The 21,829-nt window shown below is 41.6% G+C and overlaps 1 protein-coding gene across 10 annotated transcripts in view; it reads right to left on the reverse strand.

Annotated features, from left to right (window-relative positions):
• The window catches only part of Sox5 (SRY-box transcription factor 5), a 1,002,153-nt gene that overhangs the window by 197,507 nt on the left and 782,817 nt on the right, over positions 1 to 21,829 (reverse strand). For all 10 annotated transcript variants that reach the window (XM_076568276.1, XM_076568278.1, XM_016008328.3 and 7 more), the window contains 2 exons: positions 11,909 to 12,081; positions 6,204 to 6,272 (listed from right to left, as the gene is read on the reverse strand). In XM_076568276.1, coding sequence (XP_076424391.1) covers positions 6,204 to 6,272; positions 11,909 to 12,081 — 242 coding nt within the window. The remainder of the gene's footprint in view (positions 1 to 6,203; positions 6,273 to 11,908; positions 12,082 to 21,829) is intronic.

A 21,829-nucleotide genomic window follows, 5' to 3' on the forward strand; every position in this document is an offset into this window, starting at 1 on the left:
AAGCAGCCATCAAAGAAAGGGTTACTCTGGAGAGTTTACTTAGTCTTGTTTGTTTGTTTTTGTTTTTGTTTTGTTTTCTGAGACAGGGTTTTTCTGTGTAGTTTTGGTGCCTGTCCTGGATCTCACTATGTAGACCAGGCTGGCCTCTAACTCACAGAAATCCACCTGGCTTTGCCTCCTGTGTGTTGGGATTAAAGACGTGTGCCACCACCACCCGGCGATTTTACTTATCCTTAAGGCTTTTCAGAAATTTAAGGAAATAATGAGGCTAAAGCTATGAAGAGGAAACTAGGAAAAATAAAGAAAAAGCAATTAGAAACTATGGACAGAGAAATACTGTGTAGAAAGATATGGGATGCCCTGCCAGTCTGTCTCTTTATATTTAAATGTAAATATTGCCTGATTTTCAACTGTTAGGAAAACTTGTAGGTAATGCACATGTATAGTATCCTGTGTTCAGAGAAAACATACAGAAAAGAGTAACAGGCTTCTGGGAGTGAGGGGAGAGAGGGTATCCTTGTTTAACATGGGCAAGTGGGAAGAGACTGCACTGAACAGGAACGCAGGTATGAGGAGACTGAAGTTAAGAGGACCTACTATAATAATGTAATAGACACTTAACTATACTGTGATGTTCCAGACGGAGAAGAAAGACAATATCAACAAAGTAATAATAATAATAATGATAATAATAAATGATCTGAAGATATCTGTGTTTTTAGGGTCACTTGACTACCAGAATAGTGATAGAATTATATTTGGTTTGGGCGTTTATTGTTATTTTTGTTGCTGGTGAGATTGTGTCTCACAGTGTAGTCTCTTCTATGTAGTGATTCACTCTTTTGTCAAGCTGACTTCAAACTCATGGTAATTCTCCTGCCTCCACCTCCACAACACTAGAATAACAGATGTGAGCCACCACACACACACAGATGCACAGACACACGAACACACAGGAGATAAAGATCAGGGGTCCTCATGGTTGCTTTCCTTATCTCCAATGCCCATTTTGCCATATAACATGTGCTTTAGTGATAGAAATGATGGTATAGAAGCATATCAACCCACCCTTGTCTCTGTCTATATAGAGAGAGATAATGGGAATGCCTGCAATCCTGTCAGTAGGCTATTACCAGAGACTATTAAAGTAGAAATCTCCCAGGGACTCCAGGTGTCTCTTCTGAGGAAAAGCCAGAACTGCTGACCTGCCGTCAGTCGGCCCCTTTACTTCTCTGTCAGGCCATATCCTTCCCGCCCAAGCAGCTCTTTTTCCAAAAAGTGAAAGACAGAAGACCAGGCAGGAAGCTCATGAAATGACTTCTACCTCTCTGTGCCTTCTTCTAGTCACCTATCTCAATGTCAAGAACACAGACACACCATCTAGTCACAGGATTTGTACTTCAAACATTACAAACTTAACTGGAACTCAAGGGGTTAATGAATTCCCTTCTCAGGTTCAAATGCTACCTTAATGGCCTGCTGTTTATTCTTGGCATTTCCAGTCTCCCAAAGAGACAAGGTTACCCTGTGATCTCTTTGTGCTCATGTATGTGGGTCTTATTGAGGGGAGTAAAATGCCTCTGACTTACCACACTCAGGGAAAGAAATCATAAATCAGCAGGCCAGCCAAGCACGATTATGTCACCGCTAACATTATTATATTTTCAATACGGTATTTCAGTAGGTTGCTTTCTGCATAATAATTTATCAAGAATTACCCAAATTCTAATGAGCCCAGAGAACTTTGGCTCCAATAAAATGAAGGCTTTATCACAAATTGGTTGAGCCCATGACTGCAACTTAATCATTCAATCCCACCTAAGTCAAGTTGCATTTTGACTTTGTAAGCTTAAGTTCCTGGGGTGGGGGAGCGGGACCTCATTTTCAAAGTTGGATCATTAAGCCTTAAATGGTAGGATATTGGTAGAACAGAAATGAATGGGGCCAGAACTCGGATGTTTAGAAGTAGCCACTATCCTCATTTTCCAGACACTGGGAAAATCAAATCTTAAGTGTTTCACATTACAGATGTGACAATGAGAGATGGTTTTAAATATAAACTTTTTGAAAACCCCTTAAAGTTCTGAAATCCCATGGATCTGGCACATTGTACTCTCAATTTTAGTGATGACCTCATGCAGATTGTGTTCAAGTGTGTATGTGTGGACATGTGTGTACACTTGTGTATGTATGTTTGCTCATGTGTAATGCATGTATATGGATATATGTTTGTCTATATGTATGTGTGCTTTTGTATGCATCAGTATATGTATATATATATATATGCATGTGTATGCATGGGTGCATATGTGACGTGTATATGTATATATGTATGTTTGTGTGTACAAATCTTTGTTTGCTTATGTATATATATATATATATATATTTATGCATGTGTATGAATTTCCATGCATATATATGCATCTTTCTGTATTGTGTGTTCATATGAATATTTGTATGTATTTCTCTGTGTGTATGTTTGTCTGTGTGTGTCTGTGTGTATATGAGTATGACTATATGTATGTGTGTATATGTGTGTTAATATATATATGTATATATGTGAGTGACTGTGTGTGTATATACTTGCGTTTCTTTGTGAGTGTGTATATAGATGTATACATGTATATACAAATCTCTGTGTGTGTGTGTGTATATATATATATGTATATGTGAGTTATGTCTTTGTGTATATATGTATGTGAGTATCTGTGAGTGGCTGTTTATGTGCATGTGAGTGTGTATGTGATGTGTGCATGTGTAATGTCTGTGTGTGTGCTCCTCAAAATCAATGTGTGACTTAAAAAAGATACTAAAGCTATTGGGCCCCAGAATTACCGGAAGAACACATTTTTCTCCCTCCTAATTTAGTGTGTTTTCACCAAATGAGTCTTCTCAGAGGTGTCCCTACTTAGGTGTGGGGATTCCCACTTCACAGCTGAGAATGAAGAGCCTCAGAGGACCAGTGTCTTAGTGTTGCTGGTCTGACAAGGCAAATGTGAAGATTGATTCGAGGGCAGCTCAGTCAGGAACAGTTCTCTTCAGAGAAACCACTGAGGTGCAAGCTGAAGGGCGGAGTGTCTTCCTGTGGGTGGACTGGAATGCTCACTGCCCAGTGGGCACACCAGGGGGACACGGTGCTTCTGTCCCTCCCACGGAGCCCTGGGCAGAGTCACTGAGCCAGAACCGTGACTAATCCTGCTTGCTTACCTTATGGATCCAAAACAGTAACAGTGGCTTATAAATGATTAATTATTTTTCCCCAAGAGAACACAAGGAACAATGGGTTAGAAGCTGATCAGAGCAAGAAATGGAGTAAATTACATGATCCTCTTAAAGTTCAAACATAAAGTCCAGAACGGGAATCATGAGACAAAAGCATCTGAGAAGCAGAAGGCTATCTTAAAAGTATTAAAGGATTTCATACTTCAACACACTATTGGATTAACACTGTTCATAGACAAGAAAACCCATATATCCCATCCAGTACTGTTAAAAATGGGCAAAAACATAAACTAAGGCATACCTCTAAACATCTCCCCCAAAGCTACAGAAACTCCATCTCCTCAGAAGTTCCAATAAAAAAAGAAATGTGCTTCTCAGAGGACACTCAATTTGTTGTCATAGAGAAGTTGAGTGGTGGTCACTTATTCTCCTTCCTGAAAGGTTTCCCTACAGTGAGTTGGGTCAAGATGGACCGCCAGCCTTGGTTCATTATGGGAAACACAGAGCAACATCCACATCAGACAGAGAGTGACTTACTGTAAAAAGGAAATCAGGAAATACATTGCTAGAAAGTTATTACTGTAGAAAGTTCAAATAGAGAAAAAAAGGAAATGCCAATAAGAGAGGTTTCTCCTTAAAAAAAAAAAAAAACTTGAGAAGAAAGCTTTTTCTACAATCTTTATAAATGCCATTCCATGTATTATGGTGCATTAAGGACTGGACACAACAGGTGGGAATAAAATCTCTCATTCTTTTAAGGCTAATAGGGGAGCATCTTAAAAGATACTGCTGCCATGTAGAGAAAGAAAGTTGAAACTTCCATGGTCCCAGCATCAATTTTCATAAAGACCTAGACATTCATCTTGAGGGGAGATGAATGGGTCTATAGAGATAATTATTTGTGGCATTTTAAAACATAACATAAACCCTTTAATTCTTCTTTTTAACCCCCAAGGGGTTGTGTGAATAGTCCTGTCAGAGATGGTAACCCCATTAAGCCTCTAGCATAAAATATATAAAAAGAATATTCAATCCAATTAAAATCCCGGATTTCAGAGCAAATATTGCTCTTAAGAGCCATGAAAACACTTCACAAAGAACTGATCCTCAGTGATCTAAGGAAACAATTTCCTGTGCAAATCTGTGTGAGGTTTTTGCCTCAGAACAAGCAACTCCAGAGCATAACTTACCATCATTGTGATCATGAAGGGTTGGGGAGATAACATTCACAGGTCAAGAGTGATTTTAATGTGGGTGCTTGTGATAAATGTGAAAAGGCACTCATTTCCTTTAATTGAAAGATGTATTTCAAGTCGGGAAAAAGATGCCTAAATTAACCTCACCTTCAGAGAGACCAACTAAAGAGAAACACTGACCACGTCACCATTCTGTGAAGAAACATGCCAGTCCTGTGTAAAACTATTGAGCTCTAAGTCTTCAAAATTAGTCTAGTCCACCGAGTACAGCTATGTAACCCATGGAGAATGGCAAATGCCTTTCTTAATAGGTGGACCACTTAAATGCCTTTATTTGAAACTAAAACAAAGAGTTTCGGGGCAGTCTAATCGTGGCTAAGATAACTGTATAGCTCAATGTTCCATAATGTAGAAACTGGAATTCATTGTTTTGTGAGGTTGGAAGCAACAATGGAACAAACCAGATGAATAATGCCTGTTGGTATGTTGATCTCTACAAGGTGTTACAGCTGCATTTGAAAGAAACAGAGACAAAGATCAGAATATCAGATAAGTATTTTCAGAGACAAATGCAATTTAAGCTATGGAAAGTTCTTGCCTAAGGCACATGGCGAAAAAATAAACACTGGTCCACACACCCTAGGATAAAGTCACAGTGGCTGACTCAGTCAGATAAAATGGAGGAAATATGGTTAGTAAATAAATTAAGGCCATATTGATAACCTGAATGAAATATTTTCTACATTTGCTTCTATAATATTTACAGTATAAAATATTATATCCCAATAGAAAAGTTCGAAAGAATGATGAATTTCTATCCAAATATGAAAAAAAAAAAACTTAATCCTGAACAGAACTATTACTTCCAGACAGATATCACAGGAAGTCAGAGCACTGGCCCCCATGTGTCCCAGTTTTGGATGGCAGGAGTTAGGTGTCCAGCAGATACTGTGTGTCCTAACACTATGTGAAAGTTCATGGTTGCTGCCTATTTGTTTTTTTAAGACAGGGTCTCATGTACCCTAGGCAAGCCTGGAACCTTAGGCATCCTGTCTCAGCCTAAGGAATGATGGGATTACACCTTACTAGACTCCTATGCTATGCTTTTTATTGATGGCATCATCTAAACTTTGAGTCTTAAAGACATAAGTGCTACCAGGAAAGGGGGCTTCAAAATGGAGAGGAAAGAATTCTGTTAAAGTCTATGTCCTTAGTACATATCAGAAAAGAATTCTCCTCTGATGATTAATTTCATCATTTACTACCAGGGCAGGTGTCTTCCTTATCAATGTCCCTTAACATTGTGGATCTTCATAGAATAAAAATGGACTTGATTTCCCCAGGCAAAACTGCCATGAGATCTGGCACACACTGACTCATTACCTTCTCCATGCTCCACTTTGATCACAAGCAACTGTCAAGAGAACCTCTAAGTTTCTACTCCCAACCCAGCTGTACCTTTCTGCTGGGTCCTTGCATCTGCCCCATTAGGAATCTTTCCAGGCTCATCTTCCAACACTAAAGCATAAAAGAGTGAAACAGCACTCTATAATGATCCCTTCTAGGTATAAGGCAGAAACTGCTGGCAGCCTGCTCAGATGGATGCTGCCCGACAAGGTACAGCCTGGGACAGAGTCACCACTTGAAAGTTGTATCACATAGACAACATAGAAAGAATTGGGACAGAAGTCCTTCCAGCTTGGGGGTCATTTGCATTAAGTCATACAAGACTAAGAAACGACAGTCTCGCTTTAAGTGGAAGGATGTTGAAATACTGTTTCTGACCTGGATCTGTTGTTGAAGCAAGTTGATTTTGTGTTGTTGCTGCAGAAGCTGCTGCTGCTGCCTCGCGATCTGTGGAGAAACAGAAAACACTGACAATACAGTGAGACTCGGGGTGGGGAAGACCAACCTTCTACCCATCAACATTGGCTCGGATGCTGACTGATGCAAATACCACTCCACACCACTCCGCCGTGAGCTGAACTGTCAGCAGGTCACCCTTAAGGAGGACCAAAGAAGCCATTTCATATCAGTGACCACTTAGACCTCATTTGAAGCCTAAACAGAACCTCCATCACCGTAAAACAAGGGAGGTTCCAGTTATTATGCTCCACAGTGACATATCAACAGGTCCCTCGACTGACCTTGTCAATCTATAAACAAAGTGTTTGGATGAAAAGAGGAGCTGCAGGCACTGAAGTTCAGAGTAGCCCAAGGCATCAAATACATTAGATGCCTCAATGAAGTGTTGGGTTGTTTTGTTTAGTGTTAATACTATTCTCATTTTGGCCTCCCACAAACTTCTGGAATAGCTATCTGTGGCTGGAGAATTTCTCTCCAGCTCCTGCCAAGTCCCGCCAGTTCTGGAGCCCACTTATAAAATAAACATACAGACACTTACATTATTTAAATTGCTTGGCCATTAGCTCAGGCCTATCATTGTCTAGCTCTTACTCTTATATTTAGCCCATTTCTATTAATCTATACTTTGACACGTGGCTCGTGGCTTATTGGTACCTTACATCTTCCTTGTGCTGGTGGCTGCTCCAGCAATCTCTCCTTCCGCCTTCCTGTTCCCTCAATTCTCCTCTCTGTTAGTCTTGCCTATACTTCCTGTCTGGCTACTGGCCAATCAGTGTTTATTTATACAGAGCGATATCCACAGCAGCCATCCTTCACATATTCTTTTTTTTTTTTTTTTTTTTTTGTCTTTTCAAGACAAGGTTTCTTAAAATCTGTACACTTTTGTCTCCCAGGGTCACAAATCAGCCCAATTTCTCCCATTCAAAATGTGTTAAGATCCCACCTTTTCAATCTAATCAGACACCTACCCTCCAAGGCTTTTGGTCTTGAACTTTCTCTTTTGGCTCTATGACCTAACACTCTCTTTTTATTCTACATTAATTAAATACAGCAATCTTCAATGGCTTAATATAAATATGGCATTCCTTTCCCTCCTAGTCTACTTTCATACATATGCCAATTGGTTCTATGCTCATTCTCATGACCAACACTTTTGTTTCAAGCTTCAGACCCATACTCAAGGGTGCTCCAACTTCAACAGGCCTAAAATTAGTTGAGATTTAGACCTGCATATGACTGCCTTGGGGTTTTCCTCCTCAGGGAAGAGCAGTGACATCCCACCTGTTGGCCCTCAGTCCCTTCTATGTGACTCAGTATAATACCTCAAGCTATGACTCCATGTGGTTTTCTACTTATTTTTTGAAGAACTTCCTATTCATAGGAACACCTAAGAACACAGTAAAGGTAAAGCATGTGCATGTTTTGTACACATTTGCCAAGATGAGTGTATAATTGCTAAATCCAGGTGGTATGGAGATGAGTTCACAAATTATAAGTTCTAATGAAAACCTGGAGAAGCAGCCTCTGATCTCACAAAGCTTACCACTGTAATGGTTAACTCTGCATCTTATTCTTACAAGGAATACTGAATTCTCCTATCATTTTTATTACATAAACATTTCCTTTAACTTCTTTATTAGAAAGCTGAGGATGAAAGGGAAAAGAGTGGGTATTTCTATGTGATTACATAACAGGCTATGCTATTCCTTCATGGCTACAGACCAATATGCTGGCTTATGGCCCTTGCTGCTAGAGCATAAAAATGGACAGCTCCTTTCTTCTGAAGAAAGGTAAAAAGAGGGGTGGGCATTGTTTGTTTGTTTGTTTTGTTTTAAGATGATTACTCACTTGCCAAGGTTTGGTTATTGTCTCTTACATAGCATTACTTCATTTCAGAGACACAAGAATCTATCAAGAACCTGACCACTTCAGCCCTTCCCTCCTGGCTCCTGTTCTAAGCCACAATCTAAGCTAGATGGATGTAAGAGGCTCTTATTTGTTGTTCTTTGGTTTCTGCCCTTTCTTCCTCAGTCTATTATAAGGTAGTGTCCATAGATATATTTTTAAAGACATAGCATGCCATGCTATTCATCTTTTCAAAACCCTTCTTCCCCACTCAAGAGTACAAGGCAGCAACCACATTGTGACTGAAAGCCCATATAGTTCAGTCTCCTGCCTCTCCCCTTTCATCTCCTCCTGTGGCCCTGACTCTCCGCTTTTGCTGTAGTTCTCTCCTACCTTCCTCTTGAACACACTGAGCATGCTCCTGCTTCTCAGGGCTATTCCTGTATCTGAGCCTTTGCACTTGCTATGACCTCCTATTGGGACCTCCATGTAGCTTGCTCCCTGACCTTCTACAGGACTCTGCTCAAGTATTACCTAGTCAGTTTTCCTAAGACAGCAGCTATAACAGAGCATGACTCTACATCTGGACCCTCACTTGCAATCCTCCACTTTGTATTTCTCAATACTCAGAAAAAAATCCTGTAGCTCACTGGGGGATTGTTTTTATGTCCTTCTCAACTTTTAATACCTAGATTGGAACCTGATCGATATAGATTTGTTGAACAGATAGCCATGGACTAGCACTCAGAATCTAGTGGGAAGGTTGAAGTGATGGGTAAACACACGCGAATGTTTGTAAGGGCTGTGTCAATTAGCAGATGCAGAGGGATGACATCCCAAGCTGATCAGGGTCTACAGAGAAAGAAGGGTCAGTTTTGACTCTCCCCCTCCCCCACCCCCTCATGTGTAGGCCAGGGCAATATTGGCCATCATTCCTCAAATGCTGTCTACCATATTTTTTGACACCAGGTCTTTAATTGTTCTTGCCAAGTAGACAGGACTGACTGGCCATTGGGCCTCAGGGACATACTTGTCTCAGCTGGGGGAGTACAAGCTTGTCTCCCCACACCTGAGATTGGACTCGACCTCACACACAGGAGTCAAGCACTTTACAGGGTGAGATGACTCCAGAGCTCCTGACCCCAGCCTTGGGAGGAGTGAAGAAGACCTCTTAACACAGAATGGGGATGCCTATGGCTGCTCCAGAGAGATGACTAGACCAGAGAGTGCCCTGGGTGCCTGAACCCTCACCTGTGCCTCTCCCGAGGGCCCTCATCAGGCTGAGGAGATATCTCCACCACCAAAGAGCACTCAGGAAAGATCTCAGGGCTAGTTTCTGAGGTTCCAAGAAGAATACCAGAGATCTCAAGAAAAGAAAACGTTCTAGAATCTACTGATGACACTCATAGATGGGTCAGACCAAATGATGGACTGAGCAGAGAAACACATTTTTATTTTAAAAAGCAAGCTGCCTCAGGTCCTCCAAAGCAAGCAGGGGACCTCTGCAAAAAGATCCCTTCATCTGAGCTACAGTGTGACTTGACTGATGGCATTAGAAATTTGAGGACAAAGCGGGCCAATTACAGTCACAGAAATTGTCAGAACTTTTCACAGGGCTGAAGCAAGAATACAGATATATCCAATAATAGCAAAAGTTCACCTTAAAGGGAAGTGATAAGGCATTTCACTAAAATTAAATATAACCAATATGGTGGTGGATCTTTGCAATCCCAGCATTTGGACAGCGGAGCCAAGAGGGCTAAGAATATAGGACAGCTTGGGCTACTCAGTGAGACATATGAAAATATCAAAATAATACTAATTAGGAGGAGAATGAAAAGGAGGAGGAGGAGAAGGAAAATGAGGAAGGAAGGAAAAGGAGAAGAAAAAAACCCATTAACACCCCACCCCCAAAAGCAGAATAATTTTTCATGAAACAGTAAAGTTTCACCAGGTGAAAAAAGGTAAAAGTGTGGAGAACACCCCGCACTATTCAAATCATGTGTCCCAGATGTTTCTTCACTCAGTTCAAACCTGCATTCTACTCTCATTTCTACCCAGGGTCAATATTTATCAGCTCTTTTCTCCTTTCTACTCACTCAACAAACACTATTAACAGTGACTCTCCATTCAGTCCTTGCCTCTACGTTCACAGTCATTATCCACACTGCCTGGGCTTAGGTCTCCCTTATATATAAATATAAAACTTTTTGTAAAAGCAACATCACGTAACTTCCTGCCTCCCCGTGAGAACTCTCCTTCCCTGTCTAAATCCTATCTACTCTTCAATGCAAACTTAGCAGCCACCATGATTAGCCACTCTTTTTCAGAATGTTCCTACAGCAAATGTTTTCAGAACTCTCCATGGTTTGTTATTCTTTCCATGGTTATACAACACCGTATTGATTAATTTTGCTTTTTGTGTGGATTTTTACACAGCTACAGAGTAGCAAACTGACCACTCTCATGTCCCACTAACTCCCATCTCCCTACTACCCCATCTACCTATCTCTTCCCTACAAATCTCTCTCTCATATTAGTGTCCATTCATTTCGTTTTGTGATCCAGAGAGTCTAGCCAGAACTGTCAGTGTGACTATGTGTAGTGGGTAGCCATTCCAGCTTGGTTCTGGAAGTTCCAACCCCCATTGAGACTCTGGCAACTGTCACGCCTACAAGGCGGGGCGAGGGGAGGCGCCTGGGGACCCGAGAGCTGGATGGGCCAGCGCTCTCTCTGGGTGCTCACTCGGTGCCGGAACGCTGACCGGTGGAGATTGACTGTGCAGAGCTCCGGAGAACACCGCTGGACTGCATTACACCTTCCCCAGACCCTGCGACCTACCCATTACTTAATTTGTGAGTTACGCCATTAAATAAATATCCTTTTAACTACGTGGAGTGGCCAAAATAATTTCTCCAATAACTATGGGCTTAGACATTAGAGCCATGTAGGCTCAACATCCAGTATACAAATGAAGACAGTGATGCCTCCTCCCCCCAGAATCTATCGATAGTCAACAGTTCAGCAGTAAGATATAGGGCTCACCAGCCCCTCCAGAATCCATGAGTGATTGTTCACAGAGACCATTGTGGGTAACCATAGTTGTGCTAAGTTCACAATCACAGTGGCTGTGTCAACTGTGGAGGATGACATTTCACAGAGTTCTTTCCTGGGACTGCCCTCATCCCCTCAGTAAAACTACAACTGAAGGTTGAGAAGTATTTTATGTGGAATGCTTAGGGACTAAAAGCATTTGGATGTCCATGGGTTTTGATTTGTTTAGGTCATTGTTACTGGATTTCTCAACATCTGTGCATAAGTACTAGGTTACCTTTGGAGAGGTGAACTGAACCTAAAATGACACTCCTATATTTGTCCTGAACATCTTGCATCCATGTCTTGAAGATAATTGTATACAGTATGCTTTGTGCTCGTGGGCTTTGGTTGGGACTCAGCCTATGCGTATAGCTGTCAGATTTCCCACAGATGGTATCATGCTGGTGCTAAAGGTAAGTTTGAGTTTAGGAGCATCTCAGGCATTTCAGTGCAGGTTCTCAGAGATAGGAAAGTCAGCCCATCCCATGTCTATGGTTCCACCAAAGTAGTGACACAGTGTCTTTAAGCAAGGGTGGGAGGGGTGTCTGCTTTTTGTCTTTTCCTTTACTTCCTAGGGACTGGGAATGGGAGGGCACACTATGCAGCTTCCTCTACTGAGAACAGTATTTACCAAGAACAGGCAGCAGCTGGCTGAGGATCCCCTGCTCCCCAGTCTCTCTCACCTGCTCTTGCTGCTGCTTGGCCAGCTCCATCTGCTGGCGCTGTTTCTCTATCTGAGATGCAGCCAGTTTCTTCTGCTCATCATGGGCAGCCAGGAGTTGCTCTCGAAGACTGGTCAGCTGGTTGATCATCCCCATGAGCTGCCGTTCCTTCTCAGCAAGGCTCTCTGGAGTCCCTGAAAGGAACACAACAGTAAGACACATAGCAGAGGTGAGAAGGTGGCCATGTTTCCATGACAAGTATATTGCTGCAGGGGGAACTAGATTGACTATAAGTTTGGTAGTGATAGGTAAGGCATACACCTACCTTCTTTCAGGTTTTCCTTCCGCAATGAAAAGCAATTGTTATTTACTTATCAGAAATACCAGGACCAGGCACAGGAGAAGGCTCAGTTAATAAAATGCTTACTCTGCAATCTCAAGTACCTGAGTTTGATCCTCAGGTCCTAGCCAAGATGTCAGCACAGGAATCAAAATGTGCTGTGAAGATGGAGAGAGGAGGATCCTGGAGTTCTTTCTGAACAACACTCTAGCCAGTCAGCAAGCTCCAGGTTCAGGGAGAGACTAAGTTGTACAAGGAGGTGGAGGGTATGTGAGAATGACATCGGGTATCAATCGCTGGTCTCCGTAAGCATACGCACACCTGTGTACACGTGCCAATTCACATGTATGTGCATGTACACACATGCACACAGAAGCAAAATGGATGCCATAATAAGCAGACCTTCTGATATTTTTATAATAAATAATCTATAGCTTTCTTATCTTTTATGAATAAATTATAAATTGCCAGCTACCATTTTTGATTCTTAGGTTCTATGATGGGCCTGCAGGAAATACAAAGATGCCCGAGCCAGAGTTCCTGATCTTTGCTTTTTGTTCTAACTAAACAGGCAAGACAAAACTAGGAAAAATTAATAGGTGAATTATGGTGAGATCAAGGCATTATCACAGATAAGACCCACCTTTCATTTTCCAGTAAGACTTGTTTTATTATTTATGTGTCTGTCTGAGTATATATGCACATGTGTGCAGGTACCCCAGCAATCAGAAGAGTGTTCTAGATCCCATGGAGTTCCGGAAGGTTGTGGGCTGCTGACATAAGTGATAGAAATTGAACTCTGGTCCTCTGGAAGAACAGCAGCACTCTTGACCACTGAGCCATCCCTCCAGTCCCTCTGTTACTTATAAATCAACCAAGAAGACTCAGCATGAGAAACTCTATATTGGTGTAGGGGAAACACCTTAGATCCTGAGCATAGCCTAGTAACAGAGCACATGTGACAATGGCTGAGGCCCTGGATTTATCACCAGGGCCACAATCAAGGAGGGAGCTCTATGACGTAGCCAACTAAGTCCGAGATCATCTTGAGCTATTTTAAAAACTACAATACAGTTGACAAGCAAAGATCCAAGCTTGAGAACACAACAGGTTCCCACTGAGTGACAAAATGTGGTTGGCAGATGGATATCACCTTAAGTTCACCCAAAATTATATACAGATCTAGAAACTGACAAGTCATGGTGGTCATTTAAAGGAAGGGCATGATCCAGATACTTCAAATGCCTGCACATCTTAAGTCAGATTCAATACTTGATAGCCCAGTAATGTGTGCTACACACCGAGACAGAAGTGAGGCTAGCTGAATTGTTCTTCTAGGACTCATGTGAGAAACAAGACCCCTATGGTAAAGTGCTAGCTAGCAATAGGGCAGGACATACTCTTTAATTACACTGTTCATTTCAAACAGAAGACACTGAACACTGCTTTAATGATGCATTTGCCACCTGTGTGCATAATGAGACAGATCTACTGTGCCTCGGTACCCTTGCCAACCAACTGAACCTCTCCCTACACATTTATGAAGAAAAACCACATTTTAAAAGAAAGAATAGCTACAGTGAGTTGCTTATTATCAGGTCCCCTCTTGAAACAAAACATAAATACAGTTTCTAAATATTTATAAGGAACATACATACAGAAAGTGATTCTGTGTGGAAGTAAGGTAAGAATCATTTTTTTGTGATATTTCATTACCATTCATTTATCATTTCTATGTGCATATGTGCAGGCGTGTGTGTGTGTGTGTGTGTGTGTGTGTGTGTTACAGGTAGTCTACATGAGTGTGTGCCTATATGCATGTTTGCACAAGTGGAAGCCAAAGAATAACCTTGAGTGGCTTTAGATTCTAATCAACTCAGATGGATAACTGAATCTAGACTTCAGCAAATCAGCTGGTCTGACTGGCCAGAAAGCTCCAGGGATCCTCCTGTCTCTATTGCCCTGGTAATGGGATTACAAGTATATGCTGTTTCACCTGGCTTTTTATATTAATAATTAATATAAATATTAATTTACATATTAATAATTATATTATAATAAATAAATATTATAAGTATATATTATACAATTATATAATTATAAATATTATAATAAATATATTATAATAAATAAAATATATTAATGATTACACAGCAACAGGACATCTATACTGTGGAGTACTCTATAAAAAAAGCTATTTGGAGAATGATGACATGGGATTTCTTAATGACAGAAGTTTAAGAGTTGGATATAAATGAGGCATCTGTATTAGCACTCACCTTTATGCATATGTTTTCCACTAAAGGGAAAACATTGGTAGGAAACATTCTCGGTGATGAGATTATACATTATTTTAAACTTTTCTTTATATTTACATATTTGGTAAATTTCTACAGTTATATTTTCAGAAAATATATCTCACCTAAATATGCAGCCATATAATTTAGGTGCCAAAGAGGCACAAGTCCATTGGCACAAGGCAGCACAAAACCAGGGTTTGAAGGAGTATGGGAATCGGTGACTACACAGGAAAGGTTAGCAAAATTTCTTGGACCATCACTAAACCATGCAGATAAAACATTTCACATTGAAAATAAAATGTGTGATTTTTACATTTGATTCTAATTTTGTGAACCTCGAGCCTACTCCAGTGTGCCTTTCTTCTGTCTTGTGCTAAAGATAGAATCTGGGGCCTTGGGCATGCACAGTCATGTTCTTCCAGGGAGCCACCCCCAGCCCCTCACTACTTCTCCAGCTCCCCGATGAATGAATCTACAGCTACTCCCTGTGTGTCCAGGTCCTCACTGAGTTCCTGAGACACCTTCATACCCTGACTCTTCACTGTGACCTCAGCGCCTCCCCACTGTAAGCAAAGCAAATAGTAAATGCCTGGCAGACAACAAACCCTTGAACCTTGTCCAACGAATAGCATAAAGAATAACCCCCCTCACTTTTGACTCTTCCCTTGTTCATCCACTGTATGTTACTAGGACAAAGACTGGAGGAATTGCACAGGATTCAGCCACCATGGGTTACCAAGTCAGAGACTAGAGACTTTTATTTCATAGGGATTACATAGGATTCCAGCTTGGCTTTCTGAGACTGTAGCCAAGAGGGTACAATTGTTGCAGTGATCTCAGTTTCTGTGAAATTCCTAAGCTAAAACAAAAGGATAGGCTTGATGGCTGCACTTCCAGATTCCCTTATTTTTCCTCATGGCTGTTTAGTGCATAAAGGGGGCTCGCAGAGTGGTCTGTGAACAAGAAGCGGCCAGCAAAGAGCCAAACAACATTCTAGACTTAAAACAAATGAACAACAAGAACAAAAGAATATTAGCAAGTCCTGGGAAAACTCCGGAGGTTGTCCTCCCCGGAAGGAAAACATTCAGCAGCTAGTGTCTACTCCTCTACACCCAGAGGTCCTAGAGGCAAATAGTGCAACACTCCAGCAGCCACACCCCATGCAGTGATCAGTTTCCTCTGATTCTGAGCCATGGAGCATATTCCCTGTGTTTCCAGGACAGCCAAGGATTCTGGTGTCTCAGCTATCAGCCTGTGTGCGTTTGATCTATGGTAGTGTAATTTTAGCACACTTGGAATGAATGCTCACCAAAGGTCCAAAACATCCTGTGTCTCTCTTTATAGTTGCCTAATAACCAAAGTGGGACGGTCCATATGTTCATGTAGGTTCTACCAAGGCAATGTGGGTCAGAGCACTTTTCAGGATAAAAGAAGAGATCCTAAGACCTGAGCCCAGCTCCAGTTTCCCTGCCTCAGTGAGGGACACAGTCTACCCTGAAGCCAGGTGTTCCTCTTCACCCTTTGTCTGTGTCCTTTCTCTTGTCAAACGCATGGGAAATTCTATCAGCCCTGGGTCAGAGCACACATCTTCTCATAGGTCTTCGTCTCTACCACACTTGTTGACCCCTGGCATGCCTCTCTAGCATCATCTACATAGTAGTTCTCTATCCTCCATACCAGAGTCCATTATTTTCCCTAATAAAACCCAAGTGCCAGGCAAATGCTCAGTGTTTTATGCTTGGAAGAGGATATCAAAGCTGTCACACAACCCACAGCAATAACCACCCACCCCACCCTTACTAGATGCAGAATGGTCTCCCTCATGATTTATACCTCACAAAATATCTCTAGAAATTTCTTAGCTTCCAATACTCATTTGAGGGTTATATTTATGTGCAGCCCAGCATCAGGGCTATGTTCTGAGAAACAAGTCTTTAGGTAGATTGTGGTGTGTGGGAACATCACAGACTGAACTTGGATAAATTAAGATGACCATAGTATCCCTGGGCAGCAGCATCTCATGGTTGCAACTGACATTTTGTAGCCTAAAGTTGACCACAATGTTGATAGCTAGTGAGACAACTACTTCCCAGCACTGGCTTCTTCCCTTCCATGAGTCCCATCTATTGCACAGCTCCTGTGAGAGTCCCCCGGTTCTAAATGTTAGTGCTTCACACAGGGTTACCCAGAAAAGAATGGTTGCCCATAGCTTAACTCTATATGGAAGAGAAAACAAATGAATAACTACTCAGCCCCTCAAGATGGAACTTGAAGGCCAGCTCCTCTGGTGACCTCTCCTAAACACTGAATTAAAGAGGCCATCACACCCTGCTGCTTGTCAACCAGTATTGTGCACTACATGTTGCTCTCTTGTTGACTTTCTGTGTGTTGTGTTAACTGTTGGATTAGCAGCTCTATGACAGCAGAACACCAGTTTATTTTGTGCCTTTAGCATCCTGGACACCTGATATCTGTTAGCTGGATGACCGAAACCAACCCAAGGAAAGTCAAAAGGTTGCACAATTCTATCCACAAGGATGACCCTTCAAGTGATCTTTATTGTATGCTAACAAGTTCTCTTTGAAGTAGTTGAAATTAAAAAACAAAGAATCAAAAGGGGGTTAGAGAAAGAGCTCGGCAGTTAGGAGGGCCTGCTGCTCTTGCAGAGGAGCTGACTTCAATTCCCAGCAACCGCACAGGGCAGCTCGCAACTGCCTGTAGCGCTGCAGGGCCAAGTGTGCTTAACTGCTGAGCCACCTCCCAGCCCTCCATAAAGACAGCAGATTTTTACTTTTATAATTTAATTTAATTTAAATAACTTTTATCAAGATGCCTCCACCCTGCTACTTAATGTACCTAAAATGTAAAAATCAGTTTTTCAAAGTATCACATATTTTCTGTATTTAGATTGTATTCAATAGCTGTCATTTCCAATATGAAATTTTTAATTAATTTATTTATTATTTCCTTTTTATTGTTGTATGTGTATTTTTCTTCACATATGGCTGTGTGCCACTTGTGTGTCAGGTGTTGGCAGAGGCCAGAAGAGTGCACTAGAGTCCTTGGAATGGAGTCACAGGTGGTGTGAGTCATCATGTAGGAGCTGTGAATCATACCCTGGTCCTCTATAAGAGCAGCCATGACAGTAACCACTGAGCCGCTTCTCCGACCCCAGCAGCTGGTTCAAAGATTTGGACTGATATTAAATTAGGAAGGTTAACATGTGAACAGACTAAGGATGCCAGAATATGTATATGGGGAGCTCAGCACTAACTACTCTGGCTGGAACTTCACGGAGCTCTTCATGTACCGTCTGTCTAGAAGCGTTCTCAAGATTTAAAGGCCTTTAGAGATAGTATGCTCTAATGTCATGAAAGATATCAACTACTGAGCATCATGCAGAATGTGTGGACCATATATACCACAACTACAGTATGTGGTTTACAATAATTGGTCTCTGGCTATTATCATTTTTTAACAATCTGTGAATTGGGACAAGATGCCAATCACAATAATTTTGTGAGGAAGTTGTTTATGGAGTGATAAGCAATAAATACTTCACTGTGACTTCCCTTAAATGAGCAGATGAGGAAATGGAGACCACAAGACACAGTCTGATGTTCCCTGGGTATTAGATTAAATGGGGTCACATGACTGCTCACTGCTGTGGCTTCAACATGCCCCCTTACTAAGATTATCATGAAGCTAGAAAAGTCTGGGGTTGGACTGAAATGTTCAACAATGCAGATCATATTTTACAAGCGTTGGAGGAGCCTGTATCTATTTCTAAGAGTACAAATGATGCTATCATTTTAATTTTACAACTCGATTCTTCTCAAGCATATGAATTGCTTTAAGTGGCTTGATAACAATGTTAATGATGTTATTTCTTTTTCTAATGTAAATTCAGATAAAGTATGACCTCAGTATTTCCTAACAAATCTGAAGCAAATATGAGGAAGACTCTGTGTTTCAATTAGTACGAGTGCAAAACCCCACACTCGTGGACCCATGCGATCTGGTGGAAGAGTCCTCTTCCTGTCCCATGCCATGAAAGCGGTACAATGTGTGTAAACCCCACATTCATGGACCTGTGCGATCTGGTGGAAGAGTCCTCTTGCTGTCCCTAAGTTTGCTTGTGCACACAATGGTGAGCTGAGCATCGGAAATCACAGGCGCGATGTCTTCAATGCCCACCACAGAGCTGCTGCCCCAGCCTTACCCTCTCCATGCCATCAGACTTTCTTCAGTCTCACAAAATTTTAAAATACTTTTTTTAGCAAAATGTAAAACTCATCACTTAGAAGCAACTGCAGAGGCTAGACAGTGAGCTGAGAGGATTAAAAACATAAACATTGATTTTATTTAGAAGTAAATAACTCCATGTGCTATACCTTACTTGTGATTGACTCTTTATTAAACATCTTCAGGATACAACGGCTCTCCTAGCCTCCCTGAAACTGTGCAGACTTACAAGCTTCAGGTCAGTGTGCAAATGTCACCCTCACAGGGTGATGCTTCTGATCCTTAAATATCTACAGGGCCTTGAAGATAACATTAAGATACCTTTCCAGGTGACACCAGCATGAACAGATCAAAGTGTTGATGTTTTTGTCTACGTGTTTTAAATCTGTAAAAGTCTAAATGAGTTAGGTTATTTCTCAGATACAGTTCAACTCTGTCTTCAAGACAGGGTCCTTTAATAGTCCAGAACTGGCCAAGAAGTCTTGGCTAGCTGGCTGAGATGCCAGGGATCTACCTATCTGCCCCCCAGTGCTGGAGTTAAAGCCAAGACACCAGGTCCAGCTTAGTTTTTGACCATGGGTCTGGTACTTGAACTCGTATCCTCAGGCCTGAAATGCAAGCATTTTACCAAATGACAAAGCTCTCTCACCAGGACTTAGATGTCTTCCTTGGAAAAAAAAAATCTTGTGTCTTATTTCTGTTCTCAGCCTGCTTATTTTCAAGTTATTTAATGCTATTTAAATAGAATAATTGTCTCTTTTAAGCCACATATTCAATGTGCCTATCTATTAAAAAAAATGTACATCACCTGAGAGATTATCTTAATCCAGGTATTGACTCCACTCCCATGCTTAATTCCTGAGCTCAAAGGCAATTGTATTGCCCAAAGGATTATTGACATGAATCCAGAGCTGTTCAGTGTTTTCCTGCATGCCCCATTGTCTAGAATTAGCAAAATTATGGACTTGAAATAGTCATATTTTTATATTATCAAGCACAGATGGCATTTCCCCTTACATTACACATATAACATTTTATGGAACTTAATAAAGTAGAGCTTCTGAGTCCTGGGTAGGAAGGAACCAGTCAATCATGGCCAGCAGTGGCCTTGTCCCAGGCTCTTCCAAGGAACTGCCCAGTGCACCTCCCAGTTGATGGCCTGCTTTCACTACAGCAGTAGAAGAAATAAGTGAGATGTCTGCACACAGACGTAGGTGTTACAGTCTGTGTGCATATCACAGGTAATAGGCAGCATTTGCAGTGGCTTTGCTGAAAAACGAATAATCTGTTTAGATTAGTCAAAGCCACCTTTGTGTCCCTAGACATTGTCCTCAGGTGAAGTGCCAATCCAGTGGCCTTCGGTGTCATGGAATTCCACATTAGCTGAAACACTGTGGGTACCACTGGGAGCCAGCTGGAATGTTCTCCCCCCTTCCCTATCCCGAGTCACCACCAGGCTACAAAAGGCAACGGTCACCCTGCTCACCACTGCTTCTCAGAGCTTCTGCTGCAGATGACATAGAAGGTCTCTGAGAGCTGCCCAGTGACACAATAAGTCTGAGGAAAAGGGAAGCAACCATTTCCTCAGGCAGCTCCTTGGAGAATAGCACAAGCTGACTGGCTGTCATTGGCAGAGCTCTGCAGACCAACTGTTTCCCCCAAACTAGATCCTGTGTGCCTTACATGTGTGCATGACAGGGTTAGTTCTACTTTGCCTTTAAAACCTGAATATGTCATGTCTCCAAAGTGCCAGAGTATAAAGTGGTACAATTCCAGGCAAAATGCTCTAACATTTTGAACAGGCAACTTTAGGGGCACGTGACATGGCTCTGTGGGTAAAGGCATTTGCTGTCAAGCCTGAGCCTTAGGGCCTTCTTGATGGAAGGAGAGAACTGACTTCTACAAATTCTTCCTTTGACCTCCACACAAGCATGGGTGCAGACAAGGGTACACATGTCCACAAGTACACACGAACCAATAAGTAAATATAAAAATAAGAGACAAGGAACTTTATGCTCTCAGAAGCCAGTGACCTTTACTAACATTGCTTCTTGAGAGAAAAAACAAAGGCAGGGAGATGGACTTTATGATAGGAATTCCAACCACGCCCCTATGGTCACACATGTCCCAGTGGGACACTTAGTCATTTCCACCTAGTCATTTCCAGGTCATATGTCCTACGTCACCCATGCGCTGCATGGTCACATAATAGCGTGGCATGACCACATGATCTATGCACATACATGGAGTAGCCACGTGGACCTGGGCAAGCCCCATGCGTCGTTACCCCACCCCCACCCACTTCTCCCACATGTGTCCTTCCAGCAGGCCTGATCACATCTATCCCTTTCTCCTTGTCTGAATAAAACTCTTGTTAGTGGATTCTGTCATGTTTCATGACTTTTCCTTGCAGGGTAAAAGCGCAGCTAAAAACCATCACTTTAAATACAATTATTTATGGATAGCCAACATATCATACTTATTCTTTCTACATGAAAAGTTTTCTACTTATTCTTTTGGAATACTAATAGAAAGAAACAGTTTTTATAAACTTTTCCAAATTGTGACTCTACTTATTTGTTCAAATACCTTAAAAGTAATTCATTGGTTAGCTCCTTAATGCTAAAGTACTGAAGAAAGGAGACCGGTGTGGCTACTGTGTTAAATCTACAGCATTCCTATTCTCCTGTCTCCAGTCCCCACAACACAGAGTTTTCTTTTTCCTCTTCCTCCATCCTTCTCTCTCTCTCTCTCTCTCTCTCTCTCTCTCTCTCTCTCTCTCTCTCTCTCCATCCCTCATTACCTTTTTTCCAAGAGCCAATAAAAATATAAATAAAACTGGCCAAGATAAATGGAGGGGCACTTTCACCACGTAGGAAGGAGCAGTAAACGCTGTGAAGCTGGCACCCACTGCCCTGACAGTGAAAGTCCTATTCTAATCTATTATTTAAATTGATCATCCACAAACCACCCAATCATTCAGCACGTTCATGCTTTCCTATTTTTAAAGAACCCACAAAGCCCAACCCTTTGGTCCCCCAGCCAGAAACAGTAGAC

The sequence above is a fragment of the Peromyscus maniculatus genome, chromosome 3 (genome assembly GCF_049852395.1).
Source record: "Peromyscus maniculatus bairdii isolate BWxNUB_F1_BW_parent chromosome 3, HU_Pman_BW_mat_3.1, whole genome shotgun sequence".
NCBI classification, from domain to species: domain Eukaryota; kingdom Metazoa; phylum Chordata; class Mammalia; order Rodentia; family Cricetidae; genus Peromyscus; species Peromyscus maniculatus.